At 48.0% G+C, this 22,108-nt stretch overlaps 1 protein-coding gene across 2 annotated transcripts; it reads right to left on the bottom strand.

The window, feature by feature from the left end:
- Positions 1-292: 292 nt before the first annotated feature.
- Positions 293-21,328, bottom strand: HDAC8 (histone deacetylase 8). Of its 2 annotated transcripts, none has more exons than XM_082239193.1 (11): positions 21,185-21,328; positions 18,228-18,280; positions 17,310-17,440; positions 15,384-15,525; positions 12,960-13,072; positions 8,358-8,435; positions 6,530-6,638; positions 5,322-5,494; positions 4,415-4,509; positions 2,833-2,938; positions 293-676 (listed from the first exon to the last, which is right to left on the bottom strand). In XM_082239193.1, exons 1-11 carry the CDS (start codon positions 21,296-21,298, stop codon positions 654-656), a joined length of 1,137 nt encoding a protein of 378 aa, XP_082095319.1. In that variant the 5' UTR covers positions 21,299-21,328; the 3' UTR covers positions 293-653. The 2 variants fall into 2 exon arrangements, 1 of the variants encoding a protein (XP_082095319.1); XR_014223706.1 differs by having other exon boundaries at positions 649-676; positions 4,415-4,513.
- Between the last annotated feature and the right edge of the window lie 780 nt (positions 21,329-22,108).

The following is a 22,108-nucleotide window of genomic DNA, read 5'->3' as shown; positions in this document are numbered from 1 at the left end:
GACTCAAAAGGGTTTGAGAGACAAAATGTTTAGAAAACAACAACAACAAAAAACCCTAAGAGTTTTCCAACCTCTTTTTATCAGCGCATTATTCATATTCTAAACCTAAATCACTTAGGTCTAAACTAGATGTTGGAGGCAAGCATGTAACTGTAGCCTTCCTTAAAAGTTGAAAATTCACTTTGGGATGAAGAGAGTAGAAACGGGAGATGCTTAGACTTTTCGCTGCTGCAAATCATTTCCCCAACCAGCTGGGGAAACGGCAGGGAACTGAGGAAGGACAAAAAGGAAATATATCAAACACTTTTATTTTCAGAGCAGACAACCAACAACAAGACACAACCCACCTCGGCTGCGCAGGACATTTTAGTTAGCTGAGGGGGAGAGAATGCTTTTCTAACAGCCAAACCAGGCCATGGAAGGAAATGACCCCTCTGTTAAAAAAAAGAACCAGCTCCAACCCCACCGAACTCCTACCAAGAACCAGCCGCTTTATAAAAGGGGGCAATGAGTCGGAGCCATGATGGGTTGGTGGCCAGGGGGCTTCCTGAGACCCCCAGAGGATTTCTTCAAGGATCCGGCAGTGGCAACCAGCGAATTTGCTCTCCCAGGAAGCCTCCGGCAGGAGCAAAGACAGGATCCGTCCTCTTCCGCTACACCACATTCTTCAGGTTGCCTGCAAACATTATTATTATTATTATTATTATTATTATTATTATTATTATTATTATTAATTCAACATATACACCGCCGCATACCCGGAGGTCTCAGGGCGGTTCACAACAAGACGACAACATATAAAACCAAACCAAAAGCAATAACCCAATAACCCCCATTAAGCCACATTCCAAAAGGGTGTTGGATGTCAGTAAGATCAACCAAAGGCCTGGTTAAAAAGGAATGTTTTTGCCTAGCGCCTAAAGGTGTACAGTGAAGGCACCAGGCAAACTTCCCTGGGGGGAGCATTCCACAGACGGGGAGCCACTGCAGAGGCGGCCCCGTTCTCGTGTTGCCATCCTTCGGACTTCTTGAGGAGGAGGCACATGAAGGAGGGCCTCAGAAGATGATCTCAGGGTCTGGGTAGGTTCATATGGAGAGAGGCGGTCCTTGAGGTATTGCGGACTTGAGCCGTTTAAGGCTTTATTGGTCAAAACCAGCACTTTGAATTGGGCCCGGAAACTAATCGGTAGTCAGTGCAGCCAGACCAGGATCGGTGTAATATGCTCAAGCCGTCTTGCTCTGGTTAACAACCTGGCTCTGAATTCTGCACCAGCTGAAGTTTATGAAACATCTTCAAAGGCAGCCCTACATCTAACGCATTGAAGTAATCTAACCTTAAGGTTACCAGAGCATGTTGTTGTTGTTTAGTCGTTTAGTCGTGTCCGACTCTTCGTGACCCCCTGGACCAGAGCACGCCAGAGCACTCCTGTCTTCCACTGCCTCTCGCAGTTTGGTCAAACTCATGCTGGTAGCTTTGAGAACACTGTCCCACCATCTCGTCCTCTGTCGTCCCCTTCTCCTTGTGCCCTCCATCTTTCCCAACATCAGGGACTTTTCCAGGGAGTCTTCTCTTCTCATGAGGTGGCCAAAGTCTTGGAGCCTCAGCTTCAGGATCTGTCCTTCCAGTGAGCACTCAGGGCTGATTTCCTTAAGAATGGATGCGTTTGATCTTCTTGCAGTCCATGGGACTCTCAAGAGTCTCCTCCAGCACCAGAATTCAAAAGCATCAATTCTTCAGCGATCAGCCTTCTTTATGGTCCAGCTCTCACTTCCATACATCACTACTGTGAAAACCATAGCTTGAACTATACGGACCAGAGCATAGACAACAGTAATTTGGCTATCCCTGTCCAGATAGGGCAGGGATAGCCAAATTGAGCCCAGAAACTAATCGGTAGCTAGTGCAGTCGGATCAGGATCAGTGAAACCGTCGGGTAAGCAACTTGGCTGCTGAATTCTGCACTAGCTGGAGTTTCCGAACCGTCTTCAGAGGCAGCCTGGCATTTAAGGCATTGCAGTGATCTAACCTTGAAGTCACCGGAGCATAGACACCAGTAGTTAGGCTGTCCCTGTCCAGATAGGGGCGTAGCTGGGCCACCAGCCGAAGCTGATGGAAGGCACCCTGGGCCACTGAGGCCACCTGAGCAACATTCGCAAAGCCCTCCCTTTTACCTGGAGAAGAAAGGTGGGAGGTTTTTTAAAGGAGGGGCTGGAGCAATAATTTAGCTGAGATTCCTGCACTGCAGGGGGTTGGACTAGATGGCCCCTGGGACCTTTCCACCTCTACAATCCCATCTGGAGACACTGGTGTCAGGAGTGCGTGCAGGAGCCAGGCCCTGGGACCAGTAGGACTCTGCAGGACTGGGGCCTTCCTAAGATTGTTCTGGAGAGGCAAGGTGTGGCTGCACAGGTGAGGCCAACTGGTAACTCACAGCACCTGGTGGCAAGAGCTGGGAAGAGAGATAAGGTCAGCATTTCCCTTCAGCTCTTTGCCACAGCAACATGTTCCCTGCCTTGTTGTGTTTAGTTCCTTGACTCCTTGATCCTCAGACCCCTGACTTCTTGCTTCCTGACCCTCGGACTCTTGACTTCCTAACTCCTGGCTTCTAGCTCCCCGTTCCTGCTCCCTCCCCACCATCTTGCCCCCGGGTCCCGACGTCCCCAGCCAGGACTTCCATCACCCATGAACCGGACTGTGACAACTGGGACTTGATCCCTTCTGCGCATAATTCAGGTGCTCTGCCAGCGGACGGCGCCCCTTCGCTGGGAGCCAGGCTCACTGGCACCCATCTCTGCACCCTCCTTCTCCCAGGTGAGGAGGGCAGGACTCACCTTTAACGCAGCCCAGGATTTCTTGGATTCTCTGCGGCTCGTTGCGGTCCAGCCTGCAGCTTGGTGTAACTTCCAAGACGTAATCAGGGCCATATTCCGTGAAGTACTGCCGGAGGAGGAAGGAAAGGGTGAAGGAAGGAAACGGGAGCTGCTCCTGGCAGATCTAGGTGAGGCAAGGCACACCCAGGGTGGTAATGTTGGGAAAAAGCAGGAATGCAAAAGCCAGCTGCAGGTGGCTGGAATGCAAAACAGGATGTTGTTGTCTTGGACTGTACTGTTGGAAAAAAGGGGGAGTCTATTCTCTGTACTGAGCACCGGATGTTAGCTCAGAGTGTCATCTGACCTGTGCTGGAAGTACAGGGGTGGAGTTGTGACTCTTCTGATGGAGTCTGAAGGGTGCGGTCACGTTTCTATGTACTGCTGAATGACAGGAATAAAAGACATGTAAATAGACTCCTGTCTGTCTCATTTCCCCTCCCTGGGGGGGGGGGAAGCTGGGAGAGAGAAGCAGAGGGTGTGTTCTTCTCACGTCTGAGGAGAATCGCCGGTTTACGACCTAGTCTGCCGGGAGACGCAGACGGAAGGTAAACAAGTATCTCACTCAGTTTGCCCCGGGGGAGGCCAGTTACCTCTGACTGTGAGCTGAGATACTGACAGGTAACCCATGTTGCATGTGAGCCTCTGAGTTCACAAGCAAAGGGCTGGTTCCTCTCCCTGGGAAAAGAAACATACCCTCCTGCCCTAATCATCCACCGACCTGACATACGGCAAACTCTTATACAATAATAATAATACTAAATTTATTTACACCCCGCCCATCTGGCTGGGTTCCCCAGCCACTCTGGGCGGCTTCCAACCAAATGTTCAAAACATTACAGCATCAAACATTAAAAACTTCCCTAAACAGGGCCGCCTTCAGTTGTCTTTTACAAGTAAAATAGTTGCTTATTGCCTTGACATCTGCTGGGAGAGCGTTCCAGTGGGCAGGCGCCACCACTGAGAAGGCCCTCTGCCTGGTTCCCTGTAACCTCACTTCTTGCAGGGAGGGAACAGATTAATTCATTTTGCATTACTTTCTATGGGAAAGCGGGCCTCGGTTTTGGAACGCTTTGGTTTTTGAATGGTGTTCCGGAACGGATTAAGTTTGAGAACCAAGCTACCACTGTATTATTACTGAGGTCCACTTCCAAGAGCCTTCTGGCAGTTCCCCTAATGTGAGAAGCGAAGTCACAGCGAAACAGGCAGAGGGCCTTCTCGGTAGTGGCACCTGCGTTCTGGAATGCCCTCCCATCAGATGCCAAGGAAACAAGCAGCTGTGTTACATTCTGAAGCCATCTGAAAGCTGCCCTGTATTGGGAAGTGTTCAATGCCTGACATTTCACTATTTTTATATATGTTCTGTTGGAAGCCGCCCAGAGTGGCAGGGGCAACCCAGCCAGATAGGCGGGGTATAAATAATAAGATTATAATATTATTATTGTTACTAGAAGGACTCTTAGCAAAAGGCTGGGAGGGGTTTCTGCCCAAGAGGAACGGATCGGTTCTTCTGCGCAGCGAAGGGACCGGCTAGCCAAGGCCTCACCTTATGATCCGGGATTTCGGAGGGCAGCGTTTTCCCTAAGATGACCGCCGTCAAATACGCCCAGCAGCGAGCCGTGTTGGCAAGATGGTAGCCTCCTGCCTCCAGGAGCGAAGGAGCAGGAAGTCCGGAAAGGGAAGAAAGAGGAGTTAAATAATGAGTTAAAGAAATTGTATAAAAGCACATTTGTTTAAAAAACCAGAAGCATTTCTATTAGGTATGGTAGTAGGTGAAGAAATTTCAAAGTGAGACCAAAAACTGTTCATGTATGCAACAACGGCAGCAAGGACTCTTTAGTCCCAAACTGGAAGCAACGGGAATTATTGACGATTAAAGACTGGCAAGTAAAGATGACTGAATATGCAGAACTGGCGAAACTGACAGGGAAAATCCGAAACCAGCGCGATCAAGCTTTCCAAAAAGACTGGGGTAAATCTGCACAATATTTGTTTTTGGTTTTTTTTAAAATAAATCTTTTGTATTAGTTTTCTAATAAGAACATCCAATTAACAAATCCATCAAATCATAATCCAATTAAAAAGAATAAAATAAACAGCCAAATTATTAATTAAAAAAAATTGTGCAATATTTGAAGGACAATTGCAAACAATTAACAACATCAGCAGGGTTGACTTGTGATGTTAAGGATTCTTACCTTTTTATATTTAATTAGAAACGTGATAATTGGAAGGAATGAAATGTAAATAAGAAGAGGTACAAATGCTATGACAAAGAATTATGAAAACCACGAGGCAGGAGGGAGGGAAGTCGACCAGCTCGTATGAGCAAAAACCAATGTGATTAACAAGGATGTATTCAACTATCATGAAATGGAAGCCTGATAAAAATATTATTAAAAAAGGTTTTTCATGTGTGCTAAAACGCAGCCCTCCCGGCCTCCTCCACTCACCTCCTCCCAGGACGAGGGTTGGACGCTGCCATTGCAACACATACTTCAGGCACCGGCCGACCCCTTCGGGGGTCAAGTTGAAGGAGCACATGGGGTCACCAGCGATGGTGTCCGCCCCCAACTGCAGGACGACGGCCTCAGGGCTGAACGCTGCGTAGACCTCCTTCAGGACACTGCAGGGAAAGGAATGAAGGCCCCTGTTACCCGGAGAGCGGCCAGGCAGGGAGCCACTGGCAGCAGAGGTTAATGTTAATAATAATAATTTATTATTTATACCCCGCCCATCTGGCAGAGCTTCCCCAGCCACTCTGGGCAGCTTCCAACAAAACACTAAAATACAATAACCTATTAAACATTAAAAGCTTCCCTGAACAGGGCTGCCTTCAGATGTCTTCTAAAAGTCTGGTAGTTGTTTTTCTCTTTGACATCTCCTGGGAGGGCGTTCCACAGGGTGGGAGCCACCACCAATAAGTCCCTCTGCCTGGTTCCCTGTAACTTGGTTTCTTGCAGGGAGGGAACCACCAGAAGGCCCTCGGAGCTGGACCTCAGTGTCTGGGCTGGACGATGGGGGTGGAGACGCTTCTTCAGGTCTACTGGGCTGAGACCATTTAGGGCTTTCAAGGCCAGCACCAACACTTTGAATTGTGCTCCGAAACGTACTGGGAGCCAGTGTAGGTCTTTCAAGACCGGTGTTATGTGGTCTTGGCGGCCGCTCCCAGTCACCATTCTGAAGCTGACCGGACACGGGTTAGAGCTCAATGTTGAGCCTACCAAGTGGCGGTAGCGACGGTGAGTAAGACTTCCCAGCAGATGTGAAGGAAATAAGCAGCTATCTTATCTTTAAAAGACATCTGAAGGCAGCCCTGTTTAGGGAAGTTTTTAATATTTAATGCTGTATTGTTTTTAACACTTGATTGGGAGCCGCCCAGAGTGACTGGGGAAACTCAGCCAGATGGACGGGGTAAAAATAATAAATTACTATTATTAGTTATTATTATTTATGCTAAATATGGCCCTGCTTCCTTGTGGAGCCCAGACGTGTTTCAAAAGCCGCAGGGCCGATTCCAGCAGCTCGGCTAGAACAATCTGATTGAGAGACAGAGCGAGCCCCAAGTGCGAGTTATGCCAGGTGCGGCAGAAAAGAGGAACGGCAGGAGAACCACCGAAAACCTTTGCTCCCAAAGGGCCACCGGGTGGTGGGTTCTTACGTCTCGCAGATCTGGAAGTATCTGTCGTCCTGGATGCCGTCTTGAATGGGGACGTTGACGCTGTAGTAACGCCCCTTTCCCAGGCCCACGTCCGTCACATCTCCTGTTCCTGAGCAAGAGGCAGAAGAGAGGTTTTTTTACTGACTTGGGACCAGGAAACAGGACCGTGAAGGATGCTTTGTGCCTCAGTGTAGTGATCAGGTGAGAGTGCTATGAGGAATTATGAAAATATGGAGCAAGCCATTGTGTGCGCAATGAAAGCATTGCGTTGACTGGGCTTGAGCCATTGTCAATAATTTCTGATCAAATCCCTCAAGCCTCTGCATCTCTGCCATTTTCTCCACTGCCTATTTCTCTACACCTGACAGGCACGTATAAGCATTCTAAAACACAGAACAGTTGCTTCTCCAGGCATCCTCAGTACATAAAGATAGTAGTTAGCTTTGATGTACCTTTCCTTGGTTTTGTTAATCTTAGGGCCAGGAAATAGTTTCACATAGAGGTGACAATCCTTTTGAATTATGGTGCTGGAGGAGACTCTTGAGAGTCCCATGGACTGCAAGAAGTTCAAACCTCTCCATTCTGAAGGAAATCAGCCCTGAGTGCTCACTGGAAGGACAGATCCTGAAGCTAAGGCTCCAATACTTTGGCCCCCTCATGAGAAGAGAAGACTCCCTGGAAAAGACCCTGATGTTGGGAAAGATGGAGGGCACAAGGAGAAGGGGACGACGGAGGGCGAGATGGTGGGACAGTGTTCTCGAAGCTATCAGCATGAGTTTGACCAAACTGCGGGAGGCAGTGGAAGACAGGAGTGCCTGGCGTGCTCTGGTCCACGGGGTCACAAAGAGTTGGTCACGACTAAACAACAACAATCTTTCCTTGCCATCCTTCCTCTCCTGTTTACGGCCTCTGGGGTTCGCTAAAAGCATTCCTCATTGATTCCTATTTTATTTACTCTGAACTACGTATGCATGCTTAAGTAGGAAATAGTTTCTTTGTAGTTAAAAGGATTTCTTTGATCAACTTTGTACCCACATGGTAGGTTTTTTTAAACGCTCAGAGGACATCTGATCGGTTCTTACAAGCACTGAGTTAAAAGTTCTTTTGTTAATAAAAGGGACCTTGGCCGGGGTGTGACAGATTATTATTGGCACTCCTCCCAGAGTCTTGCTGGCCAAGCCTTGTGTGTATTTTATTAATCAGGGTCCAATCCTTCCTTTGCCTTTGGAATGCAACACCTCAGGTGCTGCCTGCGGACTGCCCATCGAGGGGCCTCCGGTTGGCCATTATGATAGCAGGATGCCTCTCAGGATTCAGAGAATGATATGAACAGAGAACAGGGGATATTAACAGTGGGTACTGTTTGTGTATTTATATACACAAAATATAAATATATAAGGTGTATAAAAAACTAAAAAGGTAAAGGGGGACGCGGGTGGCGCTGTGGGTTAAACCACAGAGCCTAGGACTTGCTGATCAGAAGGTCGGCGGTTCGAATCCCCGCGATGGGGTGAGCTCCTGTTGCTCGGTCCCTGCTCTTGCCAACCTAGCAGTTCGAAAGCATGTCAAAGTGCAAGTAGATAAATAGGTACCGCTCCTGCGGGAAGGTAAACGGCGTTTCCGTGCGCTGCTCTGGTTCGCCAGAAGCGGCTTAGTCCTGCTGGCCACATGACCCGGAAGCTGTACGCCGGCTCCCTCGGCCAAGAAAGCGAGATGAGCGCCACAACCCCAGAGTCGGCCATGACTGGACCTAATGGTCAGGGGTCCCTTTACCTTTAAGGGAAGCAACACTCAAGCACAGTAAAAGAAATAAATAATAATCACTTGCCTGGGAAAAACCCTGGAGAGAACTTATGTAGAGACACCGTCATCACTTTGGAAGTGAAGATGAAGGCATCTTCTACACCTGGGTGGAAAGAAAGAGAGAGAGAGACGTGAAATAATTTTGACAGGCTCCTTGCCATAGAATCATAGAGTTGGAAGAGACCCCAAGGGCCATCGAGTCCAACCCCCTGCCAAGCAGGTCCATCAGCCACAGAGTCTAGTCCTGGAGGCCAGAGACCCTATTGCCAGAACAGAGGGGGGGCTTATCAGGGAAGGAAGCGGAAAGACAACACAATCTCATAGCTTTTTTTTGACAGAGTTGCAAGCTTGATGGATCAGGGGAATGCTGCGGGGACATAGTGTATCTTGATTTCAGTAAGGCTCTGGACAAAATCCCCCATGAAGAAATAATAATAATAATAATAATAATAATAATAATAATAATAATAATGATAAATTATGTATACCCTGCCCTCCCCGGCCAAGACCAGGCTTACATCGAATATAAATACAGTAAAAACATTAAAAACAAAACACCCCCCCCAAAAAAAACCCCAAACAGTTGATTAAAATATAATGATACAGATGATAAAACGGCGGTTGGCTTAATCACGGCTGGAGAGGGGGAGGCAGCCTATAGGAAGGAAATTGAGCAGTTGGGGGAGTGATGCAGGGAAAACAACTTACTCCTTAACTTAAAACAAAAGAGATTATTGTGGACTTTAGGAAATGTAAATCAAATATTCAGCCACTCATTATTGAGGGGAAGTGTTTGGAACAGGTCTCAGTGTTTCGATTTCTGGGAATGGAGTTTAAAGATGACCTAAGCTGGGGAGAAAACAATAACTTATACCATATGTCTTGGATGTGACACACGAGATTTGCCTTTGTGTGGAGAAACCGAAGGTGGCGTCGCTGAGGACTTTGGATTACAATAGGAAAATAAAGAAAAAGAAGAAAAGTAAAAATATTTCATACAGAACTACAAACTCGCTTGCTAAGTGAGGTCAAACAGATTCCTCACTGGCCTTGCAGACAACTTCATTGTCCAGAAAGTGGGAGAAGCAACAAGAGGAACAGCCATTTTAGACCTGGTCCTAACCAATGTTGATGACCTGGTTAGTGGGGTAGATGTGGAAGGATCATTAGGCGCGAGTGATCATGCTCTTCTGAAGTTTACTATACAGCGGAAAGGAGCAGCCAAACATACTAGGACTCAATTTCTTGACTTTAAGAAAGCCGACTTCATAAAACTTAGGGAAGTGCTGGGTGAGATCCCATGGACAGCAATACTAAAAGGAAAGGGAGTTCATGATGGCTGGGAGTTTGTTAAGACGGAGATAGTAAAAGCACAACGTCAGGCAATACCAATGAGACGAAAACATGGAAGGTGCCTAAAGAAACCAGGGTGGCTATCTAAAGAACTTTTAACTGAATTAAGATTAAAAAAGGATGTGTACAAAAAATGGAAAAGGGGGGAAACCACCAAAGAGGAATTCAAACAAATAGCCAGCACGTGTAGACACAAAGTCAGAAAAGCTAAAGCACAGAATGAACTCAGGCTTGCTAGAGAGGTTAAAAGCAACAAAAAAGGCTTTTATGGGTATGTTCGTAGCAAAAGGAAGAACAAAGAAACAGTGGGGTCACTCAGAGGAGAAGATGGTGAAATGCAAACAGGGGACACAGAAAGGGCTGAACTCCTCAATGCCTTCTTTGCCTCAGTCTTCTCCGATAAAGAAGACAATGCCCGACCTGAAGAATTTGAAGCAAATGATTCAGCAAAGGAAACACAGCCCAGAATAACTAAGGAGATAGTACAAGAATATTTGGCTAGATTAGATGTATTCAAGTCTCCAGGGCCAGATGAACTGCATCCAAGAGTATTAAAAGAACTGGCAGATGTGATCTCAGAACCACTGGCAGTCATCTTTGAGAATTCCTGGAGAACAGGCGAAGTCCCGGCAGACTGGAGGAGGGCAAATGTTGTCCCTATTTTCAAAAAGGGGAAAAGAGAGGACCCAAATAATTACCGCCCAGTCAGTCTGACATCAATAGCAGGGAAGATTCTGGAGCAGATCATTAAGCAAACAGTCTGTGAGCACCTAGAAAGGAATGCTGTGATCACCAATAGTCAGCATGGATTTCTGAAAAATAAGTCATGTCAGACTAACCTGATCTCGTTTTTTGACAGAATTACAAGCCTGGTAGATGAAGGGAACGCAGTGGATGTAGCCTACCTTGATTTCAGCAAGGCATTTGACAAGGTGCCCCATGATATTCTTGTAAAGAAGCTGGTAAAATGCGGTCTTGACTATGCTACCACTCAGTGGATTTGTAACTGGCTGACTGACCGAACCCAAAGGGTGCTCATCAATGGTTCCTCTTCATCCTGGAGAAGAGTGACTAGTGGGGTGCCACAGGGTTCTGTATTGGGCCCGGTCTTATTCAACATCTTTATCAACGACTTGGATGATGGACTCCAGGGCATCCTGATCAAATTTGCAGATGACACCAAACTGGGAGGGGTGGCTAACACCCCAGAGGACAGGATCACACTTCAAAACGACCTTGACAGATTAGAGAACTGGGCAAAAACAAACAAGATGAATTTTAACAGGGAGAAATGTAAAGTATTGCACTTGGGCAAAAAAAATGAGAGGCACAAATACAAGATGGGTGACACCTGGCTTGAGAGCAGTACATGTGAAAAGGATCTAGGAGTCTTGGTTGACCACAAACTTGACATGAGCCAACAGTGTGATGCGGTAGCTAAAAAAGCCAATGCAATTCTGGGCTGCATCAATAGGAGTATAGCATCTAGATCAAGGGAAGTAATAGTGCCACTGTATTCTGCTCTGGTCAGACCACACCTGGAGTACTGTGTCCAGTTCTGGGCACCACAATTCAAGAAGGACACTGACAAACTGGAACGTGTCCAGAAGAGGGCAACCAAAATGGTCAAAGGCCTGGAAACGATGCCTTATGAGGAACGGCTAAGGGAGCTGGGCATGTTTAGCCTGGAGAAGAGGAGGTTAAGGGGTGATATGATAGCCATGTTCAAATATATAAAAGGATGTCACATAGAGGAGGGAGAAAGGTTGTTTTCTACTGCTCCAGAGAAGCGGACACGGAGCAATGGATCCAAACTACAAGAAAGAAGATTCCACCTAAACATTAGGAAGAACTTCCTGACAGTAAGAGCTGTTCGACAGTGGAATTTGCTGCCAAGGAGTGTGGTGGAGTCTCCTACTTTGGAGGTCTTTAAGCAGAGGCTTGACAACCATATGTCAGGAGTGCTCTGATGGTGTTTCCTGCTTGGCAGGGGGTTGGACTCGATGGCCCTTGTGGTCTCTTCCAACTCTATGATTCTATGATTCTATGATTCTATGAAATCAATTCAGTGACTGTTAAAAATAAATGAAGGATCAACATTGGAAATGTTTTATTTGGACTACTTGGACTAATTAAGAAATGCAGTATGATATTAGATCACCACTCCCCGAACTTCAGAGCATGGGAAGAGACCCAAAATATATATAATTTGGCATTGAATATTTGGTTTTTTTTATTGTATTATAATTTGGAATGTTTTATTGTGGTTTTTATTGGATTGTTAAAATGGAAATTTAATAAAAATATTATTTAAAATAAAAATAATAAGAATACCACCTTTATTGTCAATGTACAACCTGTGTACAATGAAATTAACCGAGCCTCCCCCCCCCATACACTCAATTTCATTGCACTCTGTGTGCTTGTCGCACAAGACACCAAAAGTCAGTTGCACTATATTAATTTCCATTCAGCAGCCTAACAGCCCACGGATAGAAACTGTTTTTTAGCCTATTGGTCGGCTGATTATACTTCTATATCTTCTGCCAAAGGGTAGAAGATTAAAGAGGTGCTGGCCGGGGTGTGAATCATCCCTGAGAATTTTCCTCTCTCTCTAAGGCAACAATCCCTTGCGATGTCATCTAGGACTTAAGGGACAACCCATGATATCATGTGCTGTGTTCACTACCCTCTGTAAAGACTTTCTGTCCATGGCTGTCAAGCCAACGTACCACACTGTGATACAATATAAGAGGACACTTTCTGTTGTGGACCAGTAGAAGGAGGTCATCAATTGTCGTTTAACATTGTTCTTTCGCAAGACCCTGAGGAAATGGAGTCTCTGTTGGGCCTTCCTAACCACCTGAGTTATATTGTTTTTCCAAGTGAGGTCTTCACTAAGGTAAACTCCCAGGAATTTAAAGGAAGAGACTCTCTCCACACAACGCTCCCTGATATACTATGTGGCTAGTTCCCATCTCTTCTTCCAAAAGTCCAACACCATCACCTTTGTCGTGCTAATTTTTGAATTCTGAATTTATTGTTATTCATGTTTTATACGGCATTTTATGCTGTTTTTTGTTGCATCAGTTGTTTTAAATTTGTTGTTAGCCACCCTGAGCCCAGTTTTCTGAACTGGGAAGGGCGGGCAATAAATAATTTTTATTATTATTAATATTTAGGTGTAAATTATTCTCTAAGCACCATGTAGAAAAAACCAAAGCAGCAGGAACAAGTCAAGACACGTCAACCCGTGTGCTGGAAGGAACCTTACCATCTCCGTGATGCAGATCTAGGTCCACATAGAGAACGCGGCCAAATTTCTGCCGGAGCCGCAAGATGCCCAGGACAGCGTCGTTCAGGTAGCAGAAGCCGGAAGCTTCATCCCTGCAAATAAAACATGACTGGTGAAATGTGAAGGTTCGGAAGCTGCCAAACAAACCTGGCCTCAAGCCAAGAACGTGGAACGCTCTTCGCCACTCTGGCTAGTGAGCGGGCAGATTTTGTAGAGGAAAATTAGGCATACGGATAGGAAGAAATTATAGTGACATTAATCTTATAGTGGTATAAGATTTTGGATAAAATATCCAGTTAGAATCCTGGGAATGGTTGTGGAAGGAAGGTATCAATTTTACTGCAGGCAGCGCACTTAAAGAAAATGTTATGAAAATGATGTACTGATGGTACTTAACACCAGCTAAATTGGCTAAAATGTACAAGACAAGAACCGATGAGTGTTGGAAATGTAAATAAAAGGAAGGTATATTCTACCACATGTGGTGGACTTGCAAAGAGGGAAAAAGGCTTTCTGGGAAATGGTATATAATGAGTTAAGGAAAATGTTTAAAAATACTTTTGTTAAAAAACCAGAAGCCTTTTTACTGGGTATAGTGGGTGAAGAGATACCAAGGGAAGACTGTTTATGTATGCGACATCTGCGGCAAGAATTATTTCAGCCCGAAAATGGAAATAACAAGAAGTACCAACGAAAAAGAGTGGCAGATGAAGACAATGGACTTTGCAGAACTGGCGAAACTGATGGGAAAAATCCAAAACCAGCACGATCAAGTATTCCAAAAAGACTGCAGTACCGTAAATTTATACAATATTTGAAAGGTTATTGCAAGCAATTAAACATCACCCGCAGGGTTGCCCGATGACTTGCAAGGAGAGGTTTTCTACCTTCCTATATTTATTTAAATTTTGAAACATTTTGTAACGAGTGTCATTAGAATTGGAAAATCCATAAAATGCTATGATATAAAGGTTAATTTTGAAAGCCATGAGACAGGAGGGAAGGAAGTCGACAGGATCTAGAGAGCCAGAGAGGTAAAGTGGATAATAATGATGTGATTAAAAGGTAAAGGACCCCTGACCATTAGGTCCAGTCGTGGCCGACTCTGGGGTTCCAGCGCTCATCTCGCTGTACTGGCCGAGGGAGCTGGTCATGTGGCCAGCATAACTAAGCTGCTTCTGGCGAACCAGAGCAGCGAACGGAAACGCCGTTTACCTTCCCGCCGGAGTGGTACCTATTTATCTACTTGCACTTTGACGTGCTTTCGAACTGCTAGGTCGGCAGGAGCAGGGACCGAGCAACGGGAGCTCACCCCGTCGCGGGGATTCGAACCACCGACCTTCTGATCGGCAAGTCCTAGGCTCTGTGGTTTAACCCACAGTGCCACCCGCGTCCCAATGATGTGATTAGATATCGATAAATGGAAATCTCATAAAAATTATAAATATATACAGTGACAAACCAGAAGACAGAAAATTTTTGATGGCAAGTCTCCCCCTCTGGTAGGCAAGAGGAACATTCCCAGCTGCAGAAATGACCTCAGGTTTCTAACCAGCTAGGACTGCTGGCCCTCCATCTTGGCCCTCACCCTGAGCTGCTTAGCTAGCTGAGAGGAAATATGATAGACATCTTCAGGTATCTCAAGGGGGCTGCCCCATGGAAGATGGAGCAAGCTTGCTTTTCTCCGGCTCTGGAGGGTAGGACCCAAATCAACGGCTTCAGGTTACAAGAAAGGAGATTCTGACTCAACAATCAGGAAGAACTTTCCGACATTAGGAGCCCTTCGACCGCAGAACAGCCTCCCTTGGACGCTGGTGGAGTTTTAAAAATTATTATTAGGTTTTTACATTAGCAGGATTATTGTAGTAACCTGCAGTTTTACAAGAATATCTATTTACAGTCAATTATCAAACAAGCAAGTTAAATGGATTTGGACATGCAGAAGGGATTAAAAAATAAATTTAACGAACCGTAGAAAGAGGGGGAAGGAAGTCCAGTTTTGAAATGTTTAATGGGTTGTAAAACAAATGAAATGTATAAATTTGAAAAGTATAAATAAAAAATTATTAAGTTTTTACAAGAGGTTTAAGGTGCGTAAAAGTGAAACAAACAGAACGACAAACAACCAAAACAGACAAATGAAGGACAATCAAATTTTGAATCAATGGCAAGTAGGTTCCAAATCTATGTCAAATTTAGAGGTTGGAGGGACACCTGTCAGGGATGCTTGAGATTTCTGCCTTGCAGGCGGGTTGGAATAGATGACCACTGGGGTTCCTTCCAACGCTACAGTCTTGTGATTCTGTGATTCCTCTCCCCGCAGGCCTGACGGATGCCAAGGTAGAATAGGCCCAACAGTGAAGGCTCTGGGAGAAGCAACAAGATAAGGCAGAACTTCCTTACTTCTTTGCATGATGCCAGCCTCCAGGCCAGTTGATGGCAACTTGACAGTCGCCATTCACCAAACACTGGGCGGCTGTGATGGTGGCTCCTCCCACGGCGGCCGCATAGTCAAAGATCCCTTCAGAGGTCGGGCAGTCGTAACCTGGAGGGAGCAGGAGAAAGGGGTGAGCGTGATAGAAGAATCAGAGACACCAGGTGTATCTTTTTATTATTTGGACAATTTTCCACTTTAATTGCATTTAACCTTTTACAGTGGTACCTTGGTTCTCAAACGCCTTGGTTCTCAAACAACTTGGAACCCAAACACTGCAAACCTGGAAGTGTGTGTTCCGGTTTGCAAACTTTTTTTGGAAGCTGAACTTGCTCTGTTTTGAGTGTTACGCTGAGGTCTGTCTGTTTCTGCTATTTATTTTGCGTTCTTGTGGCTCTTTTTTTGTTTCATTTTTGTGACCGTGTGGAACCCAGTTCAGCTCCTGATTGATCGATTGTGTGACTGCAGTAACATCATTTATTCCAGCAGAGGTACCTTTGTACTTCTTAATTGTATTTCAGTTCGACAATTACTTTGATAAAATACATATTTTGTTAGGTGCAAATGGCTTTATTATTATTATAAACTCCATCTCCTCAGAGTCTTGCGGAAGAACAATGTCAATCAACATCTGATCATCTCCTTCTACCGGTCCACAATAGAAAGTGTCCTTTCATACTGCATCACGGTGTGGTACGCTGGTTTGACATCAACTGATAGGAAGTGCCTACAGAGGGTGGTGAATACAGCACAAGATATTATGGGCTGTACCGTGAATCCGCTGGAAGAAATACAGTGTTGCCTCGCAAGACGAAAAGAATCCGTTCCGCGAGTCTCTTCGTCTTGCGGTTTTTTTGTCTTGCAAAGCAAGCCCATTAGCGGCTTAGCGGATCAGCGCTATTAGTGGCTTAGCGGGCTTAGCGGATCAGCTGATAAGCGGTTAAGCGGCTTAGCGGATCAGCTGTTAAGCGGCTTAGGATCAGCTGATAAGCGGCTTAGCGGCTTGGGGAGAAGGGGGGGAGGGGAAAGAACCTGCAGGAACTCGCAAGACATTTTCGTCTTGCGAAGCAAGCCGATAGGAAATTCGTTTTGCGAAGCACCTCCAAAACGGAAAACCCTTTCGTCTAGCGGGTTTTCCGTCTTGCGAGGCGTCCGTCTTGTGGGGCACCACTGCAGCAGAAGAATGTGGCCTCAGGAAAGCGAGGAAAATTCTCAGGGATGATTCACACCCTGGCTGGCACTTTCTTGATCTCCTGCCCTCAGGCAGTAGATACAGAAGCAGGATTAGTCGCGCCAAAAGGGTAAAGAACAGCTTCTATCTGTGGGCTGTTAGGCTGCTGAATGAAAAAATAACAACAGGGCAACTGACTTGTGGGTTTGGGGGGGGTGCGTCAGTAAACGAGGAGAATTACGACTAAGAAAGCTGAGTGGGGTTGCTCGTGTAATCTCACTGTATACAAGTTGTACAAGTGACAATAAAGTATTTCCATTTCAATTTAGATACCTGTTAGGTCCATAAATTTCCATAGAGCATATATTCCACACAAAAAAGTGACCATTTGTTGTTGACAAAGGACAGATGGACATATGAAGGGCCCCATGACCTCCAGTAGATTAAGGGAAGGCATCCCCAATCTTCAGCCCTCCAGATGTTTTGGACTACAATTCCCATCAACCCTGATCACTGGTCCTGTTAGCTAGGGATGATGGGAGCTGTGGCCCTCCAGATGTTTTGGCCTACAGGTTGGGGATGCCTGGCTTAGGGCCTCATCAAACGTAAATCCGGTCCTGGCTGTGAGATAAATCTCAGCGCCCCAAGCCTGGAGGCAGATCTTCCCTGGCACCTTGCCTGGAGTTCTCCAGGGGAAAAACCCCAAGCAGCCACCTGTCCTCACCTAGTCCGAATCCCACCGATTCCGGATGGTCATCGTCGCCTTCCTCGCTCACTTTCTGCAGGTGCTGCAGGTAGGCATCAGTGTGGAAGCCGGCCATCTCCTCCATGGAAGCTACTTTGGGCGGGACAATCCTATGGAAATGAAGAACTTGGTGGGTGGGGCAGACCCAGAATATGGAAGGTAGCAACCGCTCCAAGGACTCGCCCAAACATCCCCTTGCCTTCCTCCTCTGCAAGGAAAACCTGCTCTTTGGCTATAAATTGGAATAAACGGCAATCCATAAAAAACCCTAATAGCTGTTTGCTCTGATTGAGCGCCAAAGAGCATTTTTTTGCTCCGATTGAGCACCAAAGAGTGATTTTTTGCTCCGATTGAGAGCCAAAGAGCGGGGTTTTTTTGCTCCAATTGAGCACCAAAGAACGGTTTTTTGCTCCGATTGAGCACCAAAGAACAGTTTTCCCAGGAGGAAAACCATGGGACAAGAAGAAGAATGGATAATCCTCAAACCGAAAAGGTGCTGGTGCTATGGGATGGGTTAGGAGCAGAAGAGAAGTCCTCTGAGGCTGCCCCTCTGTATCTCCTGGACTACAGCAAAGTTCCCCCCAAGGCAACGTCCCCCTGTTGTCAGTCAAAGAGATCTCAGCTGCTTAGCAAGCATTCTTCCAGAGTTCTGAGAAATGTGGCCTAAAGGAAATATTTTTATCATCAATTTCATTTCTACGCCGCTTTATATTTGTCAGGAAAAAATCCGAGAGGTTTGCAACCGGCCTTAAAGCATCAAAGAAAGCAAAATGCCTCTTTCCAGAACAGGTGAAAGCTGCAGGAGCCCCTGGCAGAGACACCCCTCCTTGCCCAAAGGACCCCCTTGCCCAAGAGACCCCCACCTGCCCCATGGCAAGATGTGCTGCTTGCGCCTACCTCATGTGATCAAGCAGCGAGTAGGATTCGATCAAGGAATGCACCATGCTGGCCTGCAGGGAAAGGGAAGGAGGGAGGAAGTAAGCCAAACCAAACCATCCTCACGGAATCAGAGACCTGAAGCGCTGGAAGGGACACCCGGTGGTCATCTAGCCCAACCCCTTGCAAAGCAGGAATCTCTACCATAGCATCCCTTGTGGGCAGCCACTGAACTTCTGCTTAAAACCCTCTAGGAAGGAGAGGCCATAGAATCGTAGAGTTGGGAGGGGCCCTCCCCCCCAGGGGTCATCTAGTCCAGCCCCCTGCAATGCAGGAATTCTGTTTTAATTTTTTGTTTTCTTTTCATTTTTTATTTTCAAAACTTCCACAGAAAAGCATAAATATAAGTTGATTTTACATGAGATATTCTTAGGCTGAAATGAATGTTACATTGTACATAAAATTAATTAAAAATCTAAGATACAGTGGACGCTCGGGTTGCGAACGTGATTCGTGCGGGAAGCACGTTCACAACCCGCAACGCCGAAACCCGGAAGTATCCCGATTAGGAATTCGCTTAGGAATTCTGTTTTTAATGTTCTGTTGAAAGCCACCCAGAGTGGCTGGGGTAGAAATAAAAAATTATTATTATTATTATTATTATTATAGCAAAGGGATCCCTGACGAAGGCCCCCCCCCAACCCTCTGCTTTAAAACCATCCCACTGTCAAAAGCCTCTTGCCCTGAGGAACTTGCTGAGGACTAGCGCCTGGGGGGGGTTGTCTCCCCCCTCCCTATTCATATCCCCCCAGCCCCCCCGACAGTCCTCTCCCCCCCCCCTTTGCTGGCCCAAAGGATCCCACTGAGGACTAGCGCCTTGGGTAGGTGGGTTGTCCCCCCCTTCCTCATGCATACCCCCCCTTTCCAGCCCCCCCAGGGACTGCCCTCTGCTCCCCTCCCTCCCTCCCTGGCCCAAAGGATCTTGCTGTGGACTAGCGCCTTGGGTGCATGGGTTGTTCCCCCCCCCCATGCATATCCTCCCCTTTCCAGCCACCCCCAGGGGCTGCTCTCTACCCCCCCCCTTGCTGGTCCAAAGGATCCCGCTGAGGACTAGCGCCTTCGGTGTGGGGGTGGGTTGTCTCCCCCCTCATGTTCCCCTCCCCCCTCCCCTCCTGGCCCAAAGGATCTCGCTGAGGACTAGCGCCTTGGGTAGGTGGGTGGGTTGTCTCCCCCCCTCGCCATGCATACCCCCACCTTTCCAGCCCCCCCCCCCCCGGAACTGCCCTCTGCCTCCCCTCCCTTCTCTGGCCCAAAGGATCCCGCTGAGGACTAGCGCCTTGGGTGGGGGGGTTGTCCCCCCTTCCTCCTGCATACCCCCCCTTTCCAGCCCCCCCCCAGGGACTGCCCTCTGCTCCCCTCCCTCCTTGGCCCAAAGGATCTTGCTGAGGACTAGCGCCTTGGGTGGGTGGGTTGTCCCCCCCATGCATATCTTCCCCTTTCCAGCCACCCCCAGGGGCTGCCCTCTACCCCCCCCTTGCTGGTCCAAAGGATCCCGCTGAGGACTAGCGCCTTCGATGTGGGGGTGGGTTGTCTCCCCCCTCATGTTCCCCTCCCCCCTCCCTTTCTGGCTGAAAGGATCCCACTGAGGACTAGCGCCTTTGGTGGGGGTTTGTCCCCCCCTTCCTCATGCATATCCTCCCCTTTCCAGCCACCCCCAGGGTCTGCTCTCTACCCCCCACTTGCTGGTCCAAAGGATCTCGCTGAGGACTAGCGCCTTGGGTAGGTGGGTGGGTTGTCTCCACCCCTCGCCATGCATATCCCCACCTTCCCAGCCCCCCCCCCGGAACTGCCCTCTGCCTCCCCTCCCTTCTCTGGCCCAAAGGATCCCACTGAGGACTAGCGCCTTGGGTGGGGGTTTGTCCCCCCCTTCCTCATGCATATCCTCCCCTTTCCAGCCACCCCCAGGGGCTGCTCTCTACCCCCCCCCTTGCTGGTCCAAAGGATCCCGCTGAGGACTAGCGCCTTCGGTGTGGGGGTGGGTTGTCTCCCCCCTCATGTTGCCCTCCCCCCTCCCCTCCTGGCCCAAAGGATCTCGCTGAGGACTAGCGCCTTGGGTAGGTGGGTGGGTTGTCTCCCCCCCTCGCCATGCATACCCCCACCTTTCCAGCCCCCCCCCGGAACTGCCCTCTGCCTCCCCTCCCTTCTCTGGCCCAAAGGATCCCGCTGAGGACTAGCGCCTTGGGTGGGGGGGTTGTCCCCCCTTCCTCCTGCATACCCCCCCTTTCCAGCCCCCCCCCCCAGGGACTGCCCTCTGCTCCCCTCCCTCCCTCCCTGGCCCAAAGGATCTTGCTGTGGACTAGCGCCTTGGGTGCATGGGTTGTTCCCCCCCCCCATGCATATCCTCCCCTTTCCAGCCACCCCCAGGGTCTGCTCTCTACCTCCCCCCCTCTTGATGGTCCAAAGGATCTCGCTGAGGACTAGCGCCTTGGGTAGGTGGGTGGGTTGTGTCCCCCCCATGCCTATCCCCCCTCCCTCAGGGACTGCCCTCTGTTCCCCTCCCTCCCTGGCCCAAAGGATCTCGCTGAGGACTAGCGCCTTGGGTAGGTGGGTGGGTTGTGTCCCCCCCCATGCCTATCCCCCCTCCCTCAGGGACTGCCCTCTGTTCCCCTCCCTCCCTGGCCCAAAGGATCTCGCTGAGGACTAGCGCCTTGGGTAGGTGGGTGGGTTGTGTCCCCCCCATGCCTATCCCCCCTCCCTCAGGGACTGCCCTCTGTTCCCCTCCCTCCCTGGCCCAAAGGATCTCGCTGAGGACTAGCGCCTTGGGTAGGTGGGTGGGTTGTGTCCCCCCCATGCCTATGCCCCCTCCCTCAGGGACTGCCCTCTGCTCCCCCCTCCTTCCCTGGCCCAAAGGATCTCCCTGAGGACTAGCGCCTTGGCCCGTGCGCCTCCTCACTTCTCCGCCCCCCTCGGCCGCGCACCCGCTCGGGGACTTTGCAGAGGGCGTCGCATCGCGCCAGATACTGGGCGCTGTGCACGTAGACCGGCGGCGGCGGCGGCGGAGGCGGAGGCGGAGGGGCCGCCTGCTCGGCCATGGGCGCCACGGGAACCGCGCTTCCGGGTGCCGGTTGCAGCCCGGGCGCACTTCCGGGAGGGGATTCCTGCCGCCGCGCGGCATGATGGGAGTGGTAGTTCCCCAGTGGAGAAAGGACGCAAGCGAGCGGGGCGAGGGGAGGCGGAGCTGCTGCAAGAGAGGCGAGGCTTCGCCCCCCCCCCCCGCTGTTTCTGGCGCAATGGTAAAAGAAAGCAAAGTAAAGTGAAATAATAAAATGAAATAAATACTGCAAGCGAAGCGATGCTCTCCCCGCTCTTTCTGGAGAAATAAATTAAAGTAAAATAAAATAAATAAAATAAAAAATAAAATAATAAAATAAAATAAATAAAAAATAAAATAAATACTGCAAGCGAAGCGATGCTCTCCCAGCTCTTTCTAGAGAAATAAATTAAATTAAAATAAATGAAATGAAAAATAAATGAAAATAAAATAAAATAAATACTGCAAGCGAAGCACTGCTCTCCCCACTGTCTCTGGAGAAATAAAATAAAATAAATACTGCAAGCGAAGCGATGCTCTCCCCGCTCTTTCCGGAGAAATAAATAAAAATTAAAATAAATACTGCAAGCGAAGCGATGCTCTCCCTGCTCTTTCTAGAGAAATAAATTAAAATGAAATAAATAAAATGAAAAATAAATGAAAATAAAATAAATACTGCAAGTGAAGCACTGCTCTCCACACACTTTCTGGAGAAATAAAATAAAATAAAATAAATACTACAAGCGAAGCAATCCTCTCCATAGTTTTCAGTTTAGTGATAAATTGTAATTCAGCTCAATCTAGCCCAGCA

The sequence above is a fragment of the Podarcis vaucheri genome (assembly GCF_965113315.1).
Source record: "Podarcis vaucheri genome assembly, chromosome: 10".
Classification (NCBI taxonomy): domain Eukaryota; kingdom Metazoa; phylum Chordata; class Lepidosauria; order Squamata; family Lacertidae; genus Podarcis; species Podarcis vaucheri.
This window is presented reverse-complemented; position numbering and strand designations above follow the sequence as displayed.

Coding starts and splice junctions, on each gene's coding strand:
- HDAC8 (XM_082239193.1), bottom strand. CDS start 21,298: ATGGCCGAGCAGGCGGCCCCTCCGCCTCCGCCTCCGCCGCCGCCGCCG. Junction 18,281..21,184: donor TCTGCAAAGTCCCCGAGCGG/GTGCGCGGCCGA, acceptor CTTTCCCTGCAG/GCCAGCATGGTGCATTCCTT. Junction 4,510..5,321: donor AACCCTCGTCCTGGGAGGAG/GTGAGTGGAGGA, acceptor TCCTGGAGGCAG/GAGGCTACCATCTTGCCAAC.